The 23,023-nt window shown below is 41.7% G+C and overlaps 1 protein-coding gene across 2 annotated transcripts in view; it reads right to left on the bottom strand.

The window, feature by feature from the left end:
- LOC138676738 (probable E3 SUMO-protein ligase RNF212) overlaps positions 1 to 23,023 on the bottom strand; it is a 91,616-nt gene that overhangs the window by 35,076 nt on the left and 33,517 nt on the right. For both annotated transcript variants that reach the window (XM_069766302.1, XM_069766304.1), the window contains 5 exons: positions 12,067 to 12,128; positions 10,996 to 11,070; positions 6,473 to 6,529; positions 4,557 to 4,606; positions 3,148 to 3,218 (listed from right to left, as the gene is read on the bottom strand). In XM_069766302.1, coding sequence (XP_069622403.1) covers positions 3,148 to 3,218; positions 4,557 to 4,606; positions 6,473 to 6,529; positions 10,996 to 11,070; positions 12,067 to 12,128 — 315 coding nt within the window. The remainder of the gene's footprint in view (positions 1 to 3,147; positions 3,219 to 4,556; positions 4,607 to 6,472; positions 6,530 to 10,995; positions 11,071 to 12,066; positions 12,129 to 23,023) is intronic.

The following is a 23,023-nucleotide window of genomic DNA, read 5'->3' as shown; positions in this document are numbered from 1 at the left end:
GTCAAACCTTAAAAAGGTATTGATTATGTATCACTGGGGATCAGAAGTGGTTATTTGGGGAAAATTTTGGCACAGCTAGAAAACCGTTGGATTTATCGCTTAAGCACTTTATCACTTCAGGGATTGAATGAAAGCTTTACTTTTGGGGATTTTTTTGTGATTCATTGTTCTGTTCTAGACATCTATATCTTCTTGTTTAAATCTGGAAGTTTTTATGAGAGAGGGATTTTTTATTTTACAGTACAGACCAAAGGTTTGGATACACCTCATTTAAAGATTTTTTTTGTATTTTTATGACTATGAAAATTGTACATTCACACTGAAGGCATCAAAACTATGAATTAACAAATGTGGAATTATATACTTAACAAAAAAGTGTGAAACAACTGAAATTATGTCTTATATTCTAGGTTCTTCAAAGTAGCCACCTTTTGCTTTGATGACTGCTTTGCACACTCTTGGCATTCTCTTGATGAGCTTCAAGAGGTATTCACCAGGAATGGTCTTCCAACAATCTTGAAGGAGTACCCAGAGATGCTTAGCACTTGTTGGCCCTTTTGCCTTCACTCTGCGGTCCAGCTCACCCCAAACCATCTCATCTGGCGTAGCACCCCATCAGTCTCCTTCTTGGTCAAATAGCCCTTACACAGCCTGGAGGTGTGTTTGGGGTCATTGTCCTGTTGAAAAATAAATGATGGTCCAACTAAACCAAACCGGATGGAATAGCATGCCGCTGCAAGATGCTGTGGTAGCCATGCTGGTTCAGTATGCCTTCAATTTTGAATAAATCCCCAACAGTTTCACCAGCAAAGCACCCCCACACCATCACACCTCCTCCTCCATGCTTCACGGTGGGAACCAGGCAGGTAGAGTCTATCCGTTCACCTTTTCTGCGTCGCACAAAGATGCGGTGGTTGGAACCAAAGATCTCAAATTTGAACTCATCAGACCAAAGCACAGATTTCCACTGGTCTAATGTCCAATACTTGGGTTCTTTAGCCCAAAGAAGTCTCTTCTGCTTGTTGCCTGTCCTTAGCAGTGGTTTCCTAGCAGCTATTTTACCATGAAGGCCTGCTGCACAAAGTCTCCTCTTAACAGTTGTTGTAGAGATGTGTCTGCTGCTAGAACTCTGTGTGGCATTGACCTGGTCTCTAATCTGAACTGTTTTTAACCTGCGATTTCTGAGGCTGGTGACTCGGATAAACTTATCCTCAGAAGCAGAGGTGACTCTTGGTCTTCCTTTCCTGGGGTGGTCCTCATGTGAGCCAGTTTCTTTGTAGCGCTTGATGGTTTTTGCCACTGCACTTGGGGACACTTTCAAAGTTTTCCCAATTTTTCGGACTGACTGCCCTTCATTTCTTAAAGTAATGATGGCCACTCATTTTTCTTTACTTAGAATTTGTATTATGGCAAGAAAAAAGCAGCTAACAGTCTATTCAGCAGGTCTATCAGCTGTGTATCCACCAGACTTCTGCACAACACAACTGATGGTCCCAACCCAATTTATAAGGCAAGAAATCCCACTTATTAAACCTGACAGGGCACACCTGTGAAGTGAAAACCATTACCGGTGACTACCTCTTGAAGCTCATCAAGAAAATGCCAAGAGTGTGCAAAGCAGTCATCAAAGCAAAAGGTGGCTACTTTGAAGAACCTAGAATATAAGACATAATTTTAGTTGTTTCACACGTTTTTGTTAAGTATATAATACCACATGTGTTAATTCATAGTTTTGATGCCTTCAGTATGAATGTGCAATTTTCATAGTCATGAAAATACAGAAAAATCTTTAAATGAGAAGGTGTGTCCAAACTTTTGGTCTCTACTGTACACTCTTTGTTCCCTGGTTTTTCGGGATCTGATAAACATATTGAGATACGGAGTGTAACCTTTGTAGTTTAGGTTGTCTATGGAGTAATATGTATGCCCATGGTTTTCTAATTGTTTTAAAACATAAATGTGAAAATTGTAACATGCATTTGTATTCAGCCCCACGAATCAATACTTTGTAGGACAGTCTATTGCTGAAATTACTACTGGAGTATGTCTTTACCAGCTTTGCACATGTAGAGGCTGAAGTTTTTGCTCTTTCTTCTCAATGAGATTGGACGGAGAGTGTCTGTGAACAACAATTTTCAAGTCTTGCCACAGATTCTCAATGGGATTTATTTCTGGACTGTGACTGGGCTATTCACAGCTTTGATCTAAACCCGTGTAGCTCCGGCAGTATGTTTAGGGCTGTTGTGCTACTGGAAGCTGAACCTACGCAGCAGTCTCAAGTCTTCTGCAACCTCTCACTTGTTCTCCTCCAGGATTGCCTTGTATTTAGCTCCATCCTCCCATCAACTCTGACCACCTTCTCTGTCCCTATTGAAGAAAAGCATCCCCACAGCATGATGCTGAGACCACCATGTGTGATGGTAGGGATGGTGTTTTTAGGGCGATGTGAAGTGTTAGTTTTCCAACACACATAGCATTTTGCATTTAGCCCAAAAAGTTCTACTTTGGTCTCATCTGACCAGATCACCTTCTTCCACATGCTAGCTGTGTCCCCTATGTGGGTTTCTGCAAACTGCAAATAGGACTTCTTATGGCTTGCTTTTAAAAATGACTTTCTTCTTTCCACTCATTCATAAAGGTCAGATTTGTGGAGTTCACAACTAATAGTTTCCTAGGGACAGATTCTCCCACCTAAGCTGTGGATCTCTGCAGCTCCTGCAGAGTGACCACGGGCCAAATGACTGCTGCTCTTATCAGTACTCTCCTTGCTTATGATGTCATTCAAGGTGGACAGCCATGTCTTGGTAAGCTTTTGTTGTGCCATACGCCTTCTAATTATGTGCCTTCTGTAGGCAATTGGCCACTCAGGATTTCATCTCGGGGTATCAGACTAAAGGGGGCTGAATACAAATGCATGTCTCAATTTTCATATTGACATTTTTTTAAATATTTAAAAAAACATGTATCATTTCCTTTACAGGTCATTAATACTTGCTACTTTGTGTAGGTATGTCATATAAAATCCCAGTAAAATAGATTTAAGCATGCTGGTGTAATGTGAAAAAATATAGAAAAGTTCAGGACGTATGAATACTTTTTCAAGGCACTGTAATGTGATGGCATGGAACATCCATCGGCTGAACTTACTTGGATCCATGCTCCTGTACGAATTAGATGTTGGCGGCCGACTATAAGACTGAGAAGTTCTCAAACTGCAACTGAAAAAGAAATGTGTGAGCCTAGTATTAAAAAATACCTCCTATGTGGAAACACTGGGAGAAATTTATCAGAATTGGTGCATAGCAAATTTACAGTTACAATGCACATCTGCTGTACTTTTGCCTTATACACTAAGTTTTAAAATTGACGCCGTGGCCCTTTGTTTACGGTGAGCAGAGCTGAGTGCATCATCTGTTTCCCTGCGGCCATCTCCCTGAAGCCGTGGGCCGCCGGAGGCTTTAGGAGAATGGCCACCAGAGGCCACGTGTGTGCAGATTGAGATCTCAGCGGCCATATTCCTGAAGTCGAGTGCCGGCGAGATCTCAATCTGCCGGCATCCTGAGAAAGGGACCCTGCTCCATGCTCTGCCTCACCGCTGACACCGGATCCGCAGCATCGCACCCCAGTGCTGCAGCATTGACCAACTTCTGCTGCCGTCGGCTTCCTGAGGAAGGGACCATGCCTTCTGTGACCTCGCTATACCACCGCCGGCCCTCAGGTAAGATACCTTAAATTCGGACAATAAGACGGACCACATCTTATAAAAATCTTTTTTCTGCTATTTTCCACCCCAAAATTTGGGGTGTGTCTTATGGTCTGACGTGTCTTACAGTCCGAAAAATATGGTAATATATTACGGAATCAGGTTCTTCAAATGTGCATGGTGAGTGCACTATTTTCTTCTAAGCAATTTTAGCTTTGTTCCACACTAAATTTGTGGCCATTGTCTGGTGCATACACATAGGAGATACGTGACAACAGTGTGCATAATCAGAATGGATGCCAAGGCAACCGTTCACCATAGGACCCCATTGTAAAGAAAGGTATACCACATGATATACATTTCTTAGCAGTGGTCCTCTGTAAAGGAAAGTGCAGTCTGCTGTGCTTTAATATACAGTAAAACAAATAATATGTCGGCACGTAAATGGCCAGACAGATGCTGAACGGACACACTTTTGTCATCCGTCTGGTGAATGGCGGCCTATGGGTACATGACAGCATACAGCGAGCATAATTCCCAACATATACTGTCGCCTAAATGCACAGACACTATGTAGACCTAGCCTTACCCTAGTGTAACAGCTCAGCAGACATGATTTTCAACATTATGTATTGAATGCATAAGTCACTGTACTAAAAAACTGTATTGTGTACACTGCAAGTTATAAGATGGACACAGCGACTTTATTACATATTTGCATTTTTTTGCAATGCATTCAATAGTATGCTACAGTGTAAATTTTATTAAATAAAATTTTTGTTTAGAAAATTTTTTATTGCCATAACTTGAAGTCTAAAGATTAGTTTTTATAATGACAGAGAAGAACTCTTACCTTTGTAACTGTTGTGTGAGTTCCTTAATTGTTTCTTCTAACTTTGCTATCTAAATCGACAAAAAGATTACTATGTGATCAACCTCAGGTGCTTAATATGAGACCTCCAGTATAAGGCCTGGTTCACACGTCAGTATTTTTCATTAGTGTTTCAATGCCAAAGTCAGAAGTGGAACTTACAGAGAAAAACTATAATTGAAAGATTGACACCTGGTCTGGTGTTTTGGAGACACTTCTGGTTTTGGCATAGAAATAATGACAAGATACTGATCAGATAAAAAATACTTATGAGTGAATGAAGCCTAAGGCTGGGACTAGACAGCTACTTTGGTCATGACATTTGGTGTGTGATCATAGTTTGTTGGGTGTCGCTGCTACAGTTACTGGGGTCGTATTGCCGAGGATACTATGACCGTAATAAACAAGTCGGAAGAAGTCCAACCATGTCTGATTTTTTGTGGCTTGCTTGTAGCAGTACAATTGGGGTCACAATATGACTCTATTGACTTGTATTGTGTGGAGATGTAGCAGTAACACCTAGTGAACTTTGGTCGTGAGACAAGTGTGGTGTCCAAAGTGGCCGTACAGCGCTAGGATAAATCTAAATCACACATCTTTAGTATGGAAGGAATATTACAGGTTCATTACAGGAGCAGGCCAGATCAACGACTCCCTTTTTCCATAATTACAACAGAACATGTTGCAGCCATCAGATCTATATATTATATAAATATATAGAAGCGCTTGGATCAGCGCAAAACAGCTGTCGTCGTTCACCTGCTCACCTCCCGTCCACCTGCACTCCCTCGGATCGCAAGGCTGTACTTTTTCATGTTTTGAATAAAGAATTGGACCACAGATGGGTGAGTGCTGCCGCATTTTCTGTTCTGATCTACATGTTTGCATCTATCTTTCATGCGAGCACCCCCTATACTGAAGTCAGTCCGTCACCACTCACTGCTGCTGATCTGCCGGAAGAAGGAAGGCTGTGCAGCTCACTTTTTCCTTTGTTTTTGGATTATATTTATATATGATTTTTTCAAACTGAGTGTTTTTGGTTCTACTATGCTCTTTTGTGTCTTCAAGTTTCTTGGTGGTGTGTGAACATGTTCCTACAGACTTGTTCACTGTGCAAGTAGCCCATGTGTTCCTGTTTCCATAATTGTTCTCTTGTGTCTACAAGACTGGGGAGCTACCCACCACTCCTCGGGCTATTTGCACAGAAGCTGTTCCACTCAGCATGTCCACATGGACTTTTCCTCTCTGAACCCTGTTCACACAGGTAATATACAGATGATCAGGTTTTTAAATACATCAGATAGGGATTGCATACATCAGTTAGGACTGCTCTGATATGGGTATACCTTGACGTTTGGTGGAGCAGCTTAGTATACATTTTTTGCAAAAAACGTATCAACCAAATACCCTGTTTTTTACATCTTTCTACTAGCACTTGCGGATTACTGTGATTTTTTGAAACTGAGTGTTTTTGCTTCTGCTATGATCTTTTGTGTCTTCAAAATTTATATACTAATATGAGATAACACAACAGGCATTAACTACAAGAAAAATTACAAATTAATCTAGAAATAAGACACGTGTAAACCAAGCTGAAGACACAAGCTAAGTTTCCAAAGGATCAGTTTGCAGTATGAACGATACTCACAGGACATAAGGAAAGTTTTGCTGCTAAGGCTGAGAACATACTTACGTTATGGTATTGAATGTCTTTATTTAAACATTCATTTTTAGGACAAATACAAAAAAAATACTAATTTTAACATCAATGATAAAAACATAAAGACTAAACCAAACTGCAGAATCCCCTGAATATGAGCGGATTACATGAATGTTCACTATGGTAAAATGGTAAAGACCTCAGTAGTGTAAAAATGTTTGCGCTGTTTGAAACTTACTTTTCTTTTATAATGCGCCAACAATCGTTGCCGATGACTATCTTGAAATTCTATAACCTGCAATGAAGAATTCACATTAAAATAACCTACAAGTATTAACATTTAAAAAAAAGAAAGAAAATATGGCAAAGAGATGTCTAATGCTTCCTGACACCTGAATTCACATTTGTACATTTTATGTTTTGCTACAGGATATAACACTAGTGGCCCGCAAGCCTGGTAGTGGAACCCACAAGAGAGATTAACTCCTAATAAGAAGCCTTAGAAGGGTTATCCAGCCCTAAACACTTACACACCGGATGTGAGCGGGTCCGATGACTTGACAAACCCACACACTCACCGAAAAACATGCACGATAGGCAAGAATTGTGCACACATTCTATTTTAATGAACAGGACAAGTGGCTGGTACCTGCACTTGTCTCAGCAGGTGTGTAGGTTTGCAATGCCCTGCGCAACGCTCAGCTCCTACCATACATCATTTCTCATATATGATCATGCACTGTCAGCGCCTAAAATGTCCGGGATCTTGGGTGGATCCTGAATTAAGAAAATGTGGTAAAGAAAGACTGAGACAGTGTTCACATGTTGTAGTGACATTTTTGCAATGATTTTCTAAAATCGTAGCAAAAACCCAGTGGTTTTAATCTCCCTGGCCATTAGAGTATACTTGAAATGTGCTGTAAAATCTCTCCAATGAACATAATGCACAGCAACGTAAAAGCGCCATTGCTGTGCACAGGTTCAGTTCTTTATTACTTCTTTCAACCTCTTCAGGGTTCGGAAATCTAGGAGTGAATAAAAGAAGTAGCGGATGATCATTCTTCCGGTGGCTTCAACTAAAAAGCCGAACGCTGGTTACAGTTTTAAGTATAGAAAAAGACGCCACCATCGGAGCCACGGCAAAAATGACAAAACTGCCAGCAAAGCCATTTCAGGAAAAAAGACTACTTTCTTTCTCATGAAGCGGCCTCCCATGGAAAAAGGGTGCACATAATCTTAAAGTGAATGACAGGTTAATGCCTGCGCTGAATCACAGCAGCCCGATGTCAGTCCTTGACGACAGAGGTCATTAACCCCTTTACCCCCAAGGGTGGTTTGCACGTTATGGACCGGGCCAATTTTTACAATTCTGACCACTGTCCCTTTATGAGGTTATAACTCTGGAACGCTTCAACGGATCCCGGTGATTCTGACATTGTTTTCTCGTGACATATTGTACTTCATGATAGTGGTAAAATTTCTTTGATATTACCTGCGTTTATTTGTGAAAAAAACGGAAACATGGCGAAAATTTTGAAAATTTCGCAATTTTCCAACTTTGAATTTTTATGCAATTAAATCACAGAGATATGTCACACAAAATACTTAATAAGTAACATTTCCCACATGTCTACTTTACATCAGCACAATTTTGGAACCAAAATTTTTTTTTGTTAGGGAGTTATAAGGGTTTAAAGTTGACCAGCAATTTCTCATTTTTACAACACCATTTTATTTTAGGGACCACATCTCATTTGAAGTCATTTTGAGGGGTCTATATGATAGAAAATACCCAAGTGTGACACCATTCTAAAAGCTGCACCCCTCAAGGTTCTCAAAACCACATTCAAGAAGTTTATTAACCCTTCAGGTGTTTCACAGGAATTTTTGGAATGTTTAAATAAAAATTAACATTTAACTTTTTTTCACAAAAAATTTACTTCAACTCCAATTTGTTTTATTTTGCCAAGAGTTACAGGAGAAAATGGACCCCAAACCTTGTTGTACAATTTGTCCTGAGTACGCCGATACCCCATAAGTGGAGGTAAACCACTGTTTGGGCGCATGACAGAGCTTGGAAGCAAAGGAGCGCCATTTGACTTTTTAATGCAAAATTGACTGGAATTGAGATGGGACGCCATGTTGCGTTTGGAGAGCCACTGATGTGCCTAAACATTGAAACCCCCCACAAGTGACACCATTTTGGAAAGTAGACCCCTAAGGAACTTATATAGAGGTGTGGTGAGCACTTTGACCCACCAAGTGCTTCACAGAAGTTTATAATGCAGAACCGTAAAAATAAAAAATATTTTTTTTCCACAAAAAATTATCTTTTCGCCCCCAATTTTTTATTTTCCCAAGGGTAAGAGAAGAAATTGGAACCAAAAAGTTGTTGTACAATTTGTCCTGAGTACGCTGATAACCCATATGTGGGGGTAAACCACTGTTTGGGCGCATGGGAGAGCTCGGAAGGGAAGGAGCGCCGTTTGACTTTTCAATGCAAAATTCACAGGAATTGAGATGAGACGCCATGTTGCGTTTGGAGAGCCACTGATGTGCCTAAATATTGAAACCCCCCACAAGTGACACCATTTTGGAAAGTAGACCCCCTAAGGAACGTATCTAGATGTGTGGTGAGCACTTTGACCCACCAAGAGCTTCATAGAAGTTGATAATGCAGAGCCGTGAAAATAAAAAAAAAAATTGGCTGGAATTGAGATCGGACGCCATGTCGCGTTTGGAGAGCCCCTGATGTGTCTAAACAGTGGAAACCCCCCAATTATAACTGAAACCCTAATCCAAACACACCCCTAACTCTAATTCCAACGGTAACCCTAACCACACCTCTAACCCAGACACACCGCTAACCCTAATCCCAACCCTATTCCCAACCGCAAATGTAATCCAAACCCTAACCCTAACTTTAGCCCCAACCCTAACTGTAGCCTTAACCCTAACTGTAGCCTTAACCCTAACTGTAGCCTTAACCCTAACTGTAGCCTTAACCCTAGCCCTAACCCTAACCATAACCCTAGCCCTAACCCTAGCCCTAACCCTAGCCCTAACCCTAGCCCTATCCCTAGCCCTAACCCTAATGGGAAAATGGAAATAAATACATTTTTTAATTTTTTTTTATTTTTCCCTAACTAAGGGGGTAATGAAGGGGGGTTTGATTTACTTTTATAGCGGGTTTTTTAGCGGATTTTTATGATTGGCAGCCGTCACTCACTGAAAGACGCTTTTTATTGCAAAAAATATTTTTTGCGTTACCACATTTTGAGAGCTATAATTTTTCCATATTTGAGTCCACAGAGTCATGTGAGGTCTTGTTTTTTGCGGAACGAGTTGACGTTTTTATTGGTAACACTTTCGGGCACGTGACATTTTTTGATCGCTTTTTATTCTGATTTTTGTGAGGCAGAATTAGCAAAAACCAGCTGTTCATGAATTTCTTTTGGGGGAGGCGTTTATACCGTTCCGCGTTTGGTAAAATTGATAAAGCAGTTTTATTCTTAGGGTCAGTATGATTACAGCGACACCTCATTTATATCATTTTTTTAATGTTTTGGCGCTTTTATACGATAAAAACTATTTTATAGAAAAAATAATTATTTTTGCATCGCTTTATTCTGAGGACTATAACTTTTTTATTTTTTTGTTGATGTTGCTGTATTGCGGCTCGTTTTTTGCGGGACAAGATGATGCTTTCAGCGGTACCATGGTTATTTATATCTGTCTTTCTGATCGCGTGTTATTCCACTTTTTGTTCGCCGGTATGATAATAAAACGTTGTTTTTTGCCTCATTCTTTTTTTTTCTTACGGTGTTTACTGAAGGGGTTAACTAGTGGGCCAGTTTTATAGGTCGGGTCGTTACGGACGCGGCGATACTAAATATGTGTACTTTTATTGTTTTTTTTTTTTTATTTAGATAAAGAAATGTATTTATGGGAATAATATATATATATTTTTTTTCAATATTTAGGATTTTTTTTTTTTTACACACTTGTAAAATTTTTTTTTACTTTTTTACTTTGTCCCAGGCTGGGACAATACAGATCGGTGATCTGCCAGTTTGCACAGCACTCTGACAGATCACCGATCTGTCAAACAGCGCTGCAGCGTTACCAAGTGCCTGCTCTAAGCAGGCACTTGGTAAGCCACCTCCCTCCCTGCAGGACCCGGATCCGCGGCCATCTTGGATCCGGGACTTGCTGCAGGGAGGAGGTAAGAGACCCCCGGAGCAACGCTATCACATCGCGTTGCTGCGGGGGTCTCAGGGAAGCACGCAGGGAGCCCCCTCCCTGCGCGATGCTTCCCTGCACCGCCGGCACATCGCGATCATGTTTGATCGCGGTGTGCCGGGGGTTAATGTGCCGGGGGCGGTCCATGACCGCTCCTGGCACATAGTGCCGGATGTCAGCTGCGATAAGCAGCTGACACCCGGCCACGATCGGCCGCGCTCCCCCCGTGAGAGCGGCCGATCGCCTATGACGTACTATTCCGTCCTTGGGAAGTAAAGCCCACCCCAAATGGACGGAATAGTACATCTAATGGCAGAAAGAGGTTAATGGTTCTTCATGTGGATCACCACTTTTTCTCTGGTGGATATAGCTACGTTATCAAATACATATAACATATAGGCACAACTGATGTCCCTTGACCATTGCGTGGATTACTAGTATAAAAAAAATTTAAAAAATTCTCCAAAGTTGAATATATGTGCCAACGTTGAAAAACGAAAGTAATCACGAGTTACTTACTTGTGTAAACTCCGTTAAAAACTTTTTGCAGAGGACACTTACATCTGTAAACAACATTTTTATATCAGGATCAGTCTGTGGGGACAAGGAGAGGCATTTAGGAGCTGCTATAAAACTGATTAAATGCACAATAAGGTCTCATTCAGACATCAGTGATTTTTCTTGAACATAAAAAACTGAATGATTTTCATCAGTGCATCTGTTCTTACCATCAGTTTTTCTCGTGAGCAAAAAATACTGATGGGCGTTTCTCAAATCAAACAGTGAGTGGGAAAACAAACATCACACAGATGGCATCCGAGTGCTGTGAGATTAATTTCATGGACCTAAAGACTTGCAGTAGTGAATTTGATCCGTGATTTGGATCAAAATCGGACATGTCTCCATGTGTGCTACAGACCACTCGGTCCGCAAAAAGAAATGCATGTGAACCATTCCATAGAATATAAGGAATAAAAGTTTTATCAATCAAAAAATGATATCTGAATGAAACCTAATCCTTCTGGCGATGGCTACAGATATTCATAGTGTGATAACTGTTACATAAAATGTGGGAAACTCCTTGCAGCACAATTCACATGCAACAGTTTTTCACCTTTTTTAATAAATTTACTTGTAACATAGAAATCTCAAGATAACACCCGCTGTGCTACAAAATGTCTGTAACTGGTCTCCGCTTTACTATGTAATGTAATAAAAGGGCAGCACAGTGGCTCAGTGGATAGCACTGCAGCCTTGCAGCGATGGGGTTCTGTGTTCAAATCCCACCAAGGACAACATCTGCAAAGAGTTTGTATGTTCTCCCCATATTTGCGTGTGTCTCCTTCCACACTCCAAAGACCTACTGATAGGGAATTTAAATTATGACTCCCACATGGATGGGATACTGTGAAAATAGAGCTAGCAATCCTCCAGCAGAACAAGCCATTTCTAAAAAGGTCTGTGTGCTTTACTATAAAGGGATGTTATCCTATTTTTCGTACAAAATGTATATAGGGCTCGAAATCAAAGACATATTACAGTAATTTGAAAGCAATCCAAGCCCACCATCTAGACAATCATTTCACGTACCTCGTTTGAAAGCAATATTGTGCGGCAAGTAGCCTTGCAGACACCACACTTTTCATTCATTCCTACAAGATGATAAGAAACACCATATCAATATATGCGAATCACCCATGTAACTATATAAGCGTTTTACGTAGGGCTTACTTGCAATGTGTTTTTTTTAGGTCGATGAGAAGATAAAAATATACTGAAAACTAAGGATAATTTGCTGATACATTGCCATTTTATGTAAATGCTACTACTTGGAACCCCCACAAATCCAGAGAAAAAGCTCTTGAGCTCCTCATTTAAATGGAATGGCAATAGTTCTGAATACTTTGTATTTTGCAGCATAATTTGGAGCTTTCATTGATACCATTTTGTTCATTTTTTATTCTGCCATTGATTTTTTATTTATGGTGTTTACCACTTTTCATAGGCTGTCATAACAAACCATCAGAACACTGCAATGCCATCACAACAGGTTGGAGAGACCCACAGAGTGACAGTGGGAGTCCTCTTCCTGACAGTCATTTAGATGCTGTGGTTGTTATTCAAATCTGGCATCTAAGGCTACGTTCACATTTGCGTTGTTGGGCGCAGTGTCGTCGACGCAAAGCACAATGCATGTCAAACGCATACACAACGCAGCGTTTTTTGATGCATGCGTTGTCCTATACAATTGAATATCAAAAAAGCCCCCCAAAAATACATTAAGTCAAAAGGCGCATGTATCAAAAAACGCGGCTCAACACAGGCACCTGCACCCTATGCGCTTTTCATAGACACTAATGTGTTTTTTTGGCGCATTTACGATGCAGGTGCGTTGCATGCATTTTTCTTCGGAAATGTGATGCATCAAAACTGCAACCTGTAGCGTCGTCCGCGCCCTGTCTGGTGCACCCAAAAAAACGCATGCGTCATGCAACGCATGACAACGCATACCGGCGCATGTCCATGCACCCCCCATGTTAAAGATAGGGGCGCATGACGCATGCGTCGGTATCCGTCGCCGACGCTGCGCCCAACAACGCAAATGTGAACGTAGCCTAAAGGTTAAACATGCAATTGCGTTGTCTCTGATCCTGGGGATTCCAGCAATTGCCCCCTTATATATTACAGCAGGCTCTTGTTGCTGTCAGCCTGGCCACAGCTCCTGCTCGGCCCTTTGAAAATGAAACACCAGAATAAGGTTTGAGCACAAAGTATTTTAAAAAGAAAGTAACACAAGAACAGGAATACATATGTGTAATTAGCTGCAAGAGACAAGATCAAAAGCAGATCTAAAAAAAAAATTGGTGTGTGCCTCCTTGGTACAGAGTGGGCAGCCCAGGAGTCTATGGGGGTTGTCTTAGGCTATGTGCACAAAGCGTCTTATAAAAAGGACAGATTTGCCACGTTTTTCAAGCAGAAAGCGATTCAGGAATCACAATCAGTTTTATGTGGGTTTTCTTTAGCCGTTTTATCCAATTCGTAAAGTGTTTTTATGTTGTTCTTCATTAGTAGTCTCTGCTCCTTTTTAGACAATTCTGTAAGCGGTTTCCAATATTAACCCCCTTGAGACATGACCATCTCACTAAATGCCACCAAAACACCCACCTAATTCCTTCTGTAGAGATCACGCAGAATAGGCTATTCGGTTATAAAATCTTGCATTTATGTTCAACAATGTCCATCCTGCCTTTTTGAGAATATAACGTGCCAAGAACATCCATGTGGATCCAGCTCATCAGCTTCACTTACCAGTCTTGGTTGAGGTGGTATTTAGTCTTGCTGCTCATCTGCAACACTTGGAGGTATGTGTATTTTATGTATTGTTTCCTCGAGTCTATCATTGTAGAAATTTTAATAGTCCATTTATGTTGCTTATACATATAAAGCAAATAGGCGGACAGTGTCGTAGTTATTGGGTACACCCCATTAATTGGACAGAGAGGACATATAAGACATCTTTACCATGAGATTTGGCAGTAAGGAATCTGGCAACTTAGGCTGTGTGCACACGTTGCAGTTTTTTCGAATTTTTTCCCGATAAAAACGCTATGAAACTGCAAAAAAACGCATACAATAAGCATCCCATCATTTAGAATGACTTCCGCATGTTTTGTGCACATGATGCGTTTTTTTCCGCGAAAAAAACGTATCGTGGTAAAAACCGCAGCATATTCATTAATTTTGCGTTTTTTTTGCGGATTTTCCACTACAAAATGCATTGGGAAGTGTCCGGAAAAAAACACGGCAAAACCACGGCAAAAACCGCTTGCAGATTTCTTGCGGATTTCTTGCAGAAAATGTCTGTTTTTTCTCAGGAATTTTCTGCGAGATATCCTGAACGTGTGCACATAGCCTTAAACTGTATGGCATGGTTTCCTGTCTCACTAATTGCCTGCCTTTTTTTTCCATTTTATACAGTTACCCTGGAAAAAAATGATTTTTAACACATGCTGATGTTGGCGTTTGATCATTGGGTGCACACTCTTTCTGAAAATCAATGCCATGAGAAGACAGTCATGCGGCAAATGATCTGTCCTGTTGTCAGGCTGCTCATCACATTGAGCAAAATGTTATTTGTTCAAAGATATTTAACGTTTCTTGCCCTTATTGTTTGGTTCTTTTTGTGGCATATTTTTAGGGGGAATTGTATATATTGCCAGTCCTGTTTTTTTCCATTACTTTAATTCTCACGGGGGAGAGTAATGTGCACACGTCCGGATTTTTCGCGGTTTTTTTGCGGATTTTCCCAATAAAAACGCTATAAATCCGCATAAAAAACGCTCAAATTATGCATCCTATCATTTAGAATGCATTCCGCATTTTTTGTGCAGATATATGCGTAAAAACGCAATCCGCAAAAAGAATGGCCATGCTCATTCTTTTTGCGGATTTTCTGCGGATTTCATGCATTCAGGAAAAAAAAAAAAACGCAAAAAATCCGCAAAAAATCCGCGCAAAAAACGCGAGAAAAACGCGAGAAAAACGCGCGGAAAAAAACGCGATTTTCTGGCATATTTCTCCGGATTTTGTCAGGAAAAAAACCTGACGTGTGCACATACCCTTATGCATCACTGTCTGCACATGCAATTCATGTGGGAAAATCTATAACTTCACATATTGTAAACAGTACATGCCATGTGTTCTGGTAGTATTTGCAGAAGATTGTGATGCCTGGTCTGACCCTGGAGGTTTAATTGCCGGTGGCAGTAGACTTTGATCTGTGGCCAATTTCCCCAACTATAGGTGGTGTCAACATACTTGGAGCATAACTGTAGAAATAAACATGGACGCACCTACAAAACATATACATTGATCATGTATAGTTATAACGCACATGTGTGCAACAGCTACCACAATCAGGATCACAATTCTTTAACTAAAATAATATTTTTCTATTGCCCTGATGGAGGTGGTCGATGCAACAGACAAATCTGTTGGAGTTGGTGTCTATGACAGTACTGAGGACTCTAGGGAGCTAGTCACTTCAACATTTGGCCACAATCTGTCAAGCCTCCTACAGGTCACTTTTGTCATGTTAGGGGATGAAGCTTTATCACTGTTGCCAAACCTTGTGCATTCGTACCCATTGTAGGTTACGGGATTCCCGGAAAAGAGTATTCAACCAACAGCTCAGCCGGAGCCGGGCATTTCGCTTCATGGAGTGCACTAAGATCATGGTGAATAAATGGAGAGTCTTCATTGATGAAATGAAGTTTGATGAGGCCACAACAGACAGACATAATTATGTGCTTGGTTATGAAAACCCAGACCTGAAAATGGCTTTGGTGTTCAATCAGGCCCGGATTTAGGGGGGGGACCAAGGGGCCCGGGCCCTGGGCCACCCACCAAGCAGGGGCCTCCCACCAATATAGGGATAAATATCTCAAAACATGTACAATACACGTCTCTTTGCTGTGAACCCTTTCTAATGATAAGGAATATTTAACAAAAGAGAAACTATTGAAAGTGTAGGGAGCTGGCTACGGTCCTACATCTCAGTGGCTGGCACAGAGCGGCAGAGTCATAGCACCTGACCTGCGTCAGCATCCACTGACCTGGCTAGCCTAGCCAGACTTCCTTAGTACCCTCCCTGTACCTAATGCTTAGCCTATGGCATGCGACAGCCTTCTCCAATCCCAACAGAAGCTTCTAGGCATTACCTATTCAGCTATATGATCGCTCCCTTGGATTAGATTAGATGAGAGTTTGTTCAGCTACCTTCGAGGAAGGAGGCGGAGCCACGATGTCAGCGTGAGAAGAGGATTCTCCACCGCGGAGCGCGGCAGGATTTCACTGACTTCAGTGACTGAAGATCCAGAGGTGAAGTGGATCAGTCTTCACAGTGTCGCAGTGGGTGAGTATGAAGTGTGTGTGTGTGTCATGAGCATTGAGTCAGATATACTGCGTGAATTGGACTTTAGTAATATCATTAGTGATTTTGCAGCACGAAAATCACGGAAAGTGCCTGGATTGTAAAAAATGAATGATTTTACCCGAATTACTCTGCGTAAATGATTTTTGTAAATAGACTTGTGTTCGTTTCATTTTGTGCTTTTGAATTACATATTGGACCACCTTGAAAAATGGGCCTCCCTCCAAAATGGGCCCCGGGCCACCCACCTCTTAAATCCGGCCCTGTGTTCAATCAGTCGATTGAGACTTGGACAGGCCATCTAACTTTGCTTCTCAGGTGACAGAGGTCTTTACAGATTTCTACTGAAGGTGCCATGCCCGGCAAATGTAAAGCTGCAAATCTTGAGCAGCCACCCCATTAGAGACATATGACTGTTGCCTTCCCATTCTTTGGCTACATGTGAATGGTGTACATATCTGTACATTTTGATATAATGGTTTTGTATTTGTGTTGCTCTTAACAATTTATATTAACTTTATTGGTGAAAAAAAACTTTTTACTTTTTCTTCATAAAGTCTGTTAACCCAAACTGTGACTCCATTTTCCCCAGCCTTTTGTTTTGATTTTTTTTTTTGAGGATACATAACACTTGTTTTAACTGTTTGGCCAAACAGCATGTTTCTGTGTGTGTGTGGTTATGTTTATAATCTTCCCCAAAATATATTTGCATGTTAAGGCAAATAATATATTTTGTGTACATTTTGTAATTTTTTTTAAGGAGTGGCTTTACTGAGGTGTCCACATTCACCCAGGAATTCAGACATCAGTCTAAGAGAGGTATTCATATTGATACGTGGGGACCCACCAGTTTTTTGAGACCACCTGGACGTTGGTTGATGGGCAGGCATGATTTGTATATTGTATATGGCGGTAGCTCAGCCTGGTATGCACCTATTCACACTAGTTTGCATGTGCCAGTCAGTCTTTTGTCATTTGTATGTTAGCTTACTGACCGAGCACTCCGCCCTTCAACATGTGGTGATTTTAATTACAGCAGGTTCCTACCTGATTTTTAAGACCTCTTTTTGTGTCGGTGAGCTTTGTTTAATGTTTAGTGTTAGGACTGGCAAACGTAAACCAGATTATGTATTGTGGCCCCAATATTAACCAATACTTTACATACACTGATATGTTTTTTTTCACACTTTATCTTGCAGGGTGCAGTTGGACCAAGATGGCTCTGTAAACTGCGGCCTCTGTTCACACAGCATGCATTTTGTAGCACTGGGCATTTTGTAGCACTGGGCAGCCCGCCTGCATGCGCGTTACTAATAGGCTGGTAGCCAGATGCTCTGCATTGTCTGTGTGAAAAACGCCACACACAGGCTATTATCTTTTATCTTTTTGTGCACTAAAATACCAAGCAGCCAACACTGGATAGAAAGTGATTGTTTCATCGGTATTGTTGCACCTGTGTTTCTGCCATCATTAATCGGGTCCGCTGCACCCTGCCAGTGCATTTGTTTTGGAGGCCTGAGCAGGCGTTCATCTCTGCTTTTTTCTCTGTGCCTTTTTTAAAAATGTTTTGGAGGCTTTTTAAATCCTCTTTTTGTGTCTGTGAGCCAGGTTCCTACCTACCCATAAATGCAGGCTTTACTGAGAGAGGTATCCACATTCACCCAGGAATTCATTCATCAGGCTAAGAGAGGTATTCATATTGATACGTAGGGACCGAACAGTTTTTTGGGACCATCTTGATGTTGATTGATGGGTAGGCATGATTTGGCCAAATTGTGTGCAAAGCGTCTAATTTTTTTCCTAATATTCAGAAACAGTATTGCTATTCATATTTTATATATTTCTCATTGACATGCTTTAGCACGATAGAGTGCAACTTTTTTGTATATTGGAGTGGAACCACCTGATAAAGAAGTAGTATTCATCATAAAGTTCCATATACAGTGCCTTGCGAAAGTATTCGGCCCCCTTGAACTTCTCAACCTTTTCCCACATATCATGCTTCAAAACATAAAGATACCAAATGTAAATTTTTGGTGAAGAATCAGCAAGTGAACACAATTGTTCCACAAACGATCTCCATCAAACCTCACTGAGCTCGAGCTGTTTGCCAAGCAAGAATGGGTAAGAATTTCAGTCTCTCGATGTACAAAACTAATAGAGACATACCCCAAGCGACTTGCAGCTATAATTGCAGCAAAAGGTGGCGCAACAAAGTATTAAGTTAAAGGGGTCGAATAATATTGCACGCCCCACTTTTCAGTTTTTGAATTTCCACAAAAATTTTAAATACCGTATATACTCGAGTATAAGCCGAGATTTTCAGCCCAAATTTTTGGGCTGAAAGTGCCCATCTCGGCTTATACTCGAGTCACGGTCGGCGGGTGAGGGGGAGAGAGGGCTGAGGCATACTCACCTGCTTCCGGGGCTCCTGGCGCTCCCCCTGCCCGTCCCACGGTCTTCGGGTGCCACAGCTCTTCCCCTGTTCAGCGGTCACGTGGGACCGCTCATTAGAGAAATGAATATGGACTCCACTCCCATAGGGGTGGAGCCGCATATTCATCTCTCTAATGAGCGGTAACGGTGAGCGTTGATAGAGGAAGAGGCTGCGGCACCCGAAGACCAGCTGTCCGCGTTCCACACGCCGGGCGCCGCTCCATCTTCCCGTCCTCTGGCTCTGACTGTGCAGGTCAGAGGGCGCGATGACGCATATAGTGTGTGCGCCGCCCTCTGCCTGAACAGTCAGTGCGGAGAGACGCCGGGACGGGATGCTGAGGAGCTGCAAGCAAGAGAGGTGAGTATGCCATTTTTTTTTTATTGCAGCAGCCGCAGCATTATATATACCGGTAGCACAGTTTTATATGGCACATCTATGGGGCAATAATGAACGGTGCATATAGTGTGCGCGCCGCCCTCTGCCTGAACAGTCAGTGCGGAGAGACGCCGGGACGGGATGCTGAGGAGCTGCAAGCAAGAGAGGCGAGTATGCCATTTTTTTTTTATTGCAGAAGCCGCAGCATTATATATACCGGTAGCACAGTTTTATATGGCACATCTATGGGGCAATAATGAACGGTGCAGAGCACTATATGGCAGAGCTTTCTATGGCACATCTATGGGGCAATAATGAACGGTGCAGAGCACTATATGGCACAGTTTTATATGGCACAGCTTTTTATGGGGCAATAATGAACGGTGCAGAGCACTATATGGCAGAGCTTTCTATGGCACATCTATGGGGCAATAATGAACGGTGCAGAGCACTATATGGCACAGTTTTATATGGCACAGCTTTTTATGGGGCAATAATGAACGGTGCAGAGCACTATATGGCAGAGCTTTCTATGGCACATCTATGGGGCAATAATGAACGGTGCAGAGCACTATATGGCACAGTTTTATATGGCACAGCTTTTTATGGGGCAATAATGAACGGTGCAGAGCATTATATGGCAGAGCTTTCTATGGCACATCTATGGGACCATAATGAACGGTGCAGAGCACTATATGGCAGAGCTTTCTATGGCACATCTATGGGGCAATACTGGACGGTGCAGAGAACTATATGGCAGAGCTTTCTATGGCACATCTATGGGGCAATAATGAACGGTGCAGAGCACTATATGGCAGAGCTTTCTATGGCACATCTATGGGGCAATAATGAACGGTGCAGAGCACTATATGGCACAGCTTTATATGGCACATCTATGGGGCAATAATGAACGGTGCAGAGCACTATATGGCACAGCTTTATATGGCACATCTATGGGGCAATAATGAACGTTGCAGAGCACTATATGGCACAGTTTTATATGGCACATCTATGGGGCAATAATGAACGGTGCAGAGCACTATATGGCAGAGCTTTCTATGGCACATCTATGGGGCAATAATGAACGGTGCAGAGCACTATATGGCACAGTTTTATATGGCACAGCTTTTTATGGGGCAATAATGAACGGTGCAGAGCACTATATGGCAGAGCTTTCTATGGCACATCTATGGGGCAATAATGAACGGTGCAGAGCACTATATGGCACAGTTTTATATGGCACAGCTTTTTATGGGGCAATAATGAACGGTGCAGAGCACTATATGGCAGAGCTTTCTATGGCACATCTATGGGGCAATAATGAACGGTGCAGAGCACTATATGGCACAGCTTTATATGGCACATCTATGGGGCAATAATGAACGGTGCAGAGCACTATATGGCACAGCTTTATATGGCACATCTATGGGGCAATAATGAACAGTATGGAGCATTATATATGGCACAGCTTTATATGCAGCATCTATAGGGCAATAATGAACAATATGGAGCATTATATGTGGCACATCTTTATATGGAGCATCTATGAGGCAATAATGAACGGTATGGAGCATCTATTTTCATTTTTGAAATTCACCGGTAGCCTCTGCATTTCCTACCCTAGGCTTATACTCAAGTCAATACTTTTTCCCAGTTTTTTGTGGCAAAATTAGGGGGGGGGGGGTCGGCTTATACTCGAGTATATACGGTAACCAATAAATTTAGTTCAACTTCACAATTGTGTTCCACTTGTTGTTGATTCTTCACCAAAAATTTACATTTGGTATCTTTATGTTTGAAGCATGATATGTGGGAAAAGGTTGAAAAGTTCCAGGGGGCCCGAATACTTTTGCAAGGCACTGTATAGCCATAATAGGGTGGCATGCTCGGTCCATTACAGATCACTACAAACAGTTTGTGATATCCCAACAGATGATGATTTTCCACATTTCATGGGAGTCAGAGTAATATTTGTAATACATTTAAATGGTTGCCCACATTGGACAGTCCTCTTTGCTTAGTCCACTTTAAGATTTGCTGTTTTGATTAAGCTTTTGAAAGCAAGGAGTGGATACTATTGGGAGGAGAAGTACCAATAGACAAGATTCACTTCATCCAAAATACTCCAAGTTTTGGCTATTAATCTGTAAAATAATGGATATAATGTGCAGCAGAATGTATAAGGAATAGTTAAAGGCTGTGTCTGACCGTACAGGGACATGGTCTGATCATACCATAGTTCCTGGGCAGGGGAGGAAGGAAAAGAGTATACAGACATTACAGCACGGGATCACAGATGATTCCTTCTGTGAGATAACACATTTCCCTGTCTGTTTTTAAGCAATGTTTTACTTAAAAAAAAAGAGTCAGCTGTAATTCCCTGCTGTGTATACTCCTTTTGCTTCCTCCCCTGCCCAGGAGTTGTGGTATGATCAGACCATGTCCCTGTATGGTCAGACACGGCCATTAGACAGTACACAATTTATAAGATTATCTCAGCACAGGAAGATTTTAAACACACATCCAATTGTAGAAATAATTATTCCAAGATGTACTGATTAAAACTTTTGCCCGTGGTAAAACCCCTTTAAGTCATGGTAATATTTCCTACCATTCACTCTGTACTGCAACTTAGGATTGTTTATATTACCCACTTCCTAGGACGATTTGTTTGACTATCCCATCTTTCACTGGGATTCTCAAACAAATCGTTATGTGCTGGCTGAAAGTGCTGTCACTCCCCTTTTCGTCCAGAAACTAAGCGTCATCGGGTGAGGGGGTAATGCTGGATCATCCAGACATTCCCCTTTGCCTCGTTTGCCGCTGGTAATTAAAGCGTTATCAGTGATGCTCGTTTCAGGGGCTGGTCCCTGCCCTGTCTCCTTGTGCAGTGTCTCCCCTGCACTGGACACACAAATTAATAGTGGCTGCAGAGGGGAAGAAAACATGTTCTTTTATTTTGATTCGCAGTTGCAAAAATATTAGCAATCAAATTATTTGGCACCTAATGAGTTAACTTTTGTTAAGTCCAAATGAGTGTTAACAGAAATTTTCACTGGGGGTGTGTAGTTCCCCCTGTATGAGATGTTGATTGACAAGAAGGCATCAACGCAGCAGAAAAAGAACACTCCCCAACTATATCCTCAGTGTGTGAGGTGTAATAACACAGCTCTGATCTCCAGGTCTATCCTGCTGCACAATTAGAAAGTGCATCTGAGTTTTGCTATGTCACTTTACAAATCTTTCTATCACCTCTCCTCCTCTCATAGAACGGTCACCTCTGCTGTAATGCTACTTTCCCCACACTGCCTTCTCCATCAACATAAAGTTAACAGGAGAAAAAAGAGGCATTCAAAGAAAAGAACACGGTTCCTACAGTCAAACATGGCGGAGGTTCCCTGATGTTTTGGGATTGCTTTGCTGCCTCTGGCACTGGACTGCTTGACCGTGTGTATGGCATTATGAAGTCTGAAGACTACCAACAAATTTTGCAGCATAATGTAGGGCCCAGTGTGAGAAAGCTGGGTCTCCCTCAGAGGTCATGGGTCTTCCAGCAGGACAATGACCCAAAACACACTTCAAAAAGCACTAGAAAATGGTTTGAGAGAAAGCACTGGATACTTCTAAGGTGGCCAGCAATGAGTCCAGACCTGAATCCCATAGAACACCTGTGGAGAGATCTAAAAATGGCAGCTTGGAGAAGGCACCCTTCAAATATCAGGGAGCTGGAGCAGTTTGCCAAAGAAGAATGGTCTAAAATTCCAGCAGAGCATTGTAAGAAACTCATTGATGGTTACCGGAAG

This window comes from Ranitomeya imitator, chromosome 4 (genome assembly GCF_032444005.1).
Source record: "Ranitomeya imitator isolate aRanImi1 chromosome 4, aRanImi1.pri, whole genome shotgun sequence".
In the NCBI taxonomy this organism is placed as follows: domain Eukaryota; kingdom Metazoa; phylum Chordata; class Amphibia; order Anura; family Dendrobatidae; genus Ranitomeya; species Ranitomeya imitator.
The sequence above is the reverse complement of the archived record's forward strand: the minus strand, read 5'-3'. Positions and strand labels throughout refer to the sequence as shown.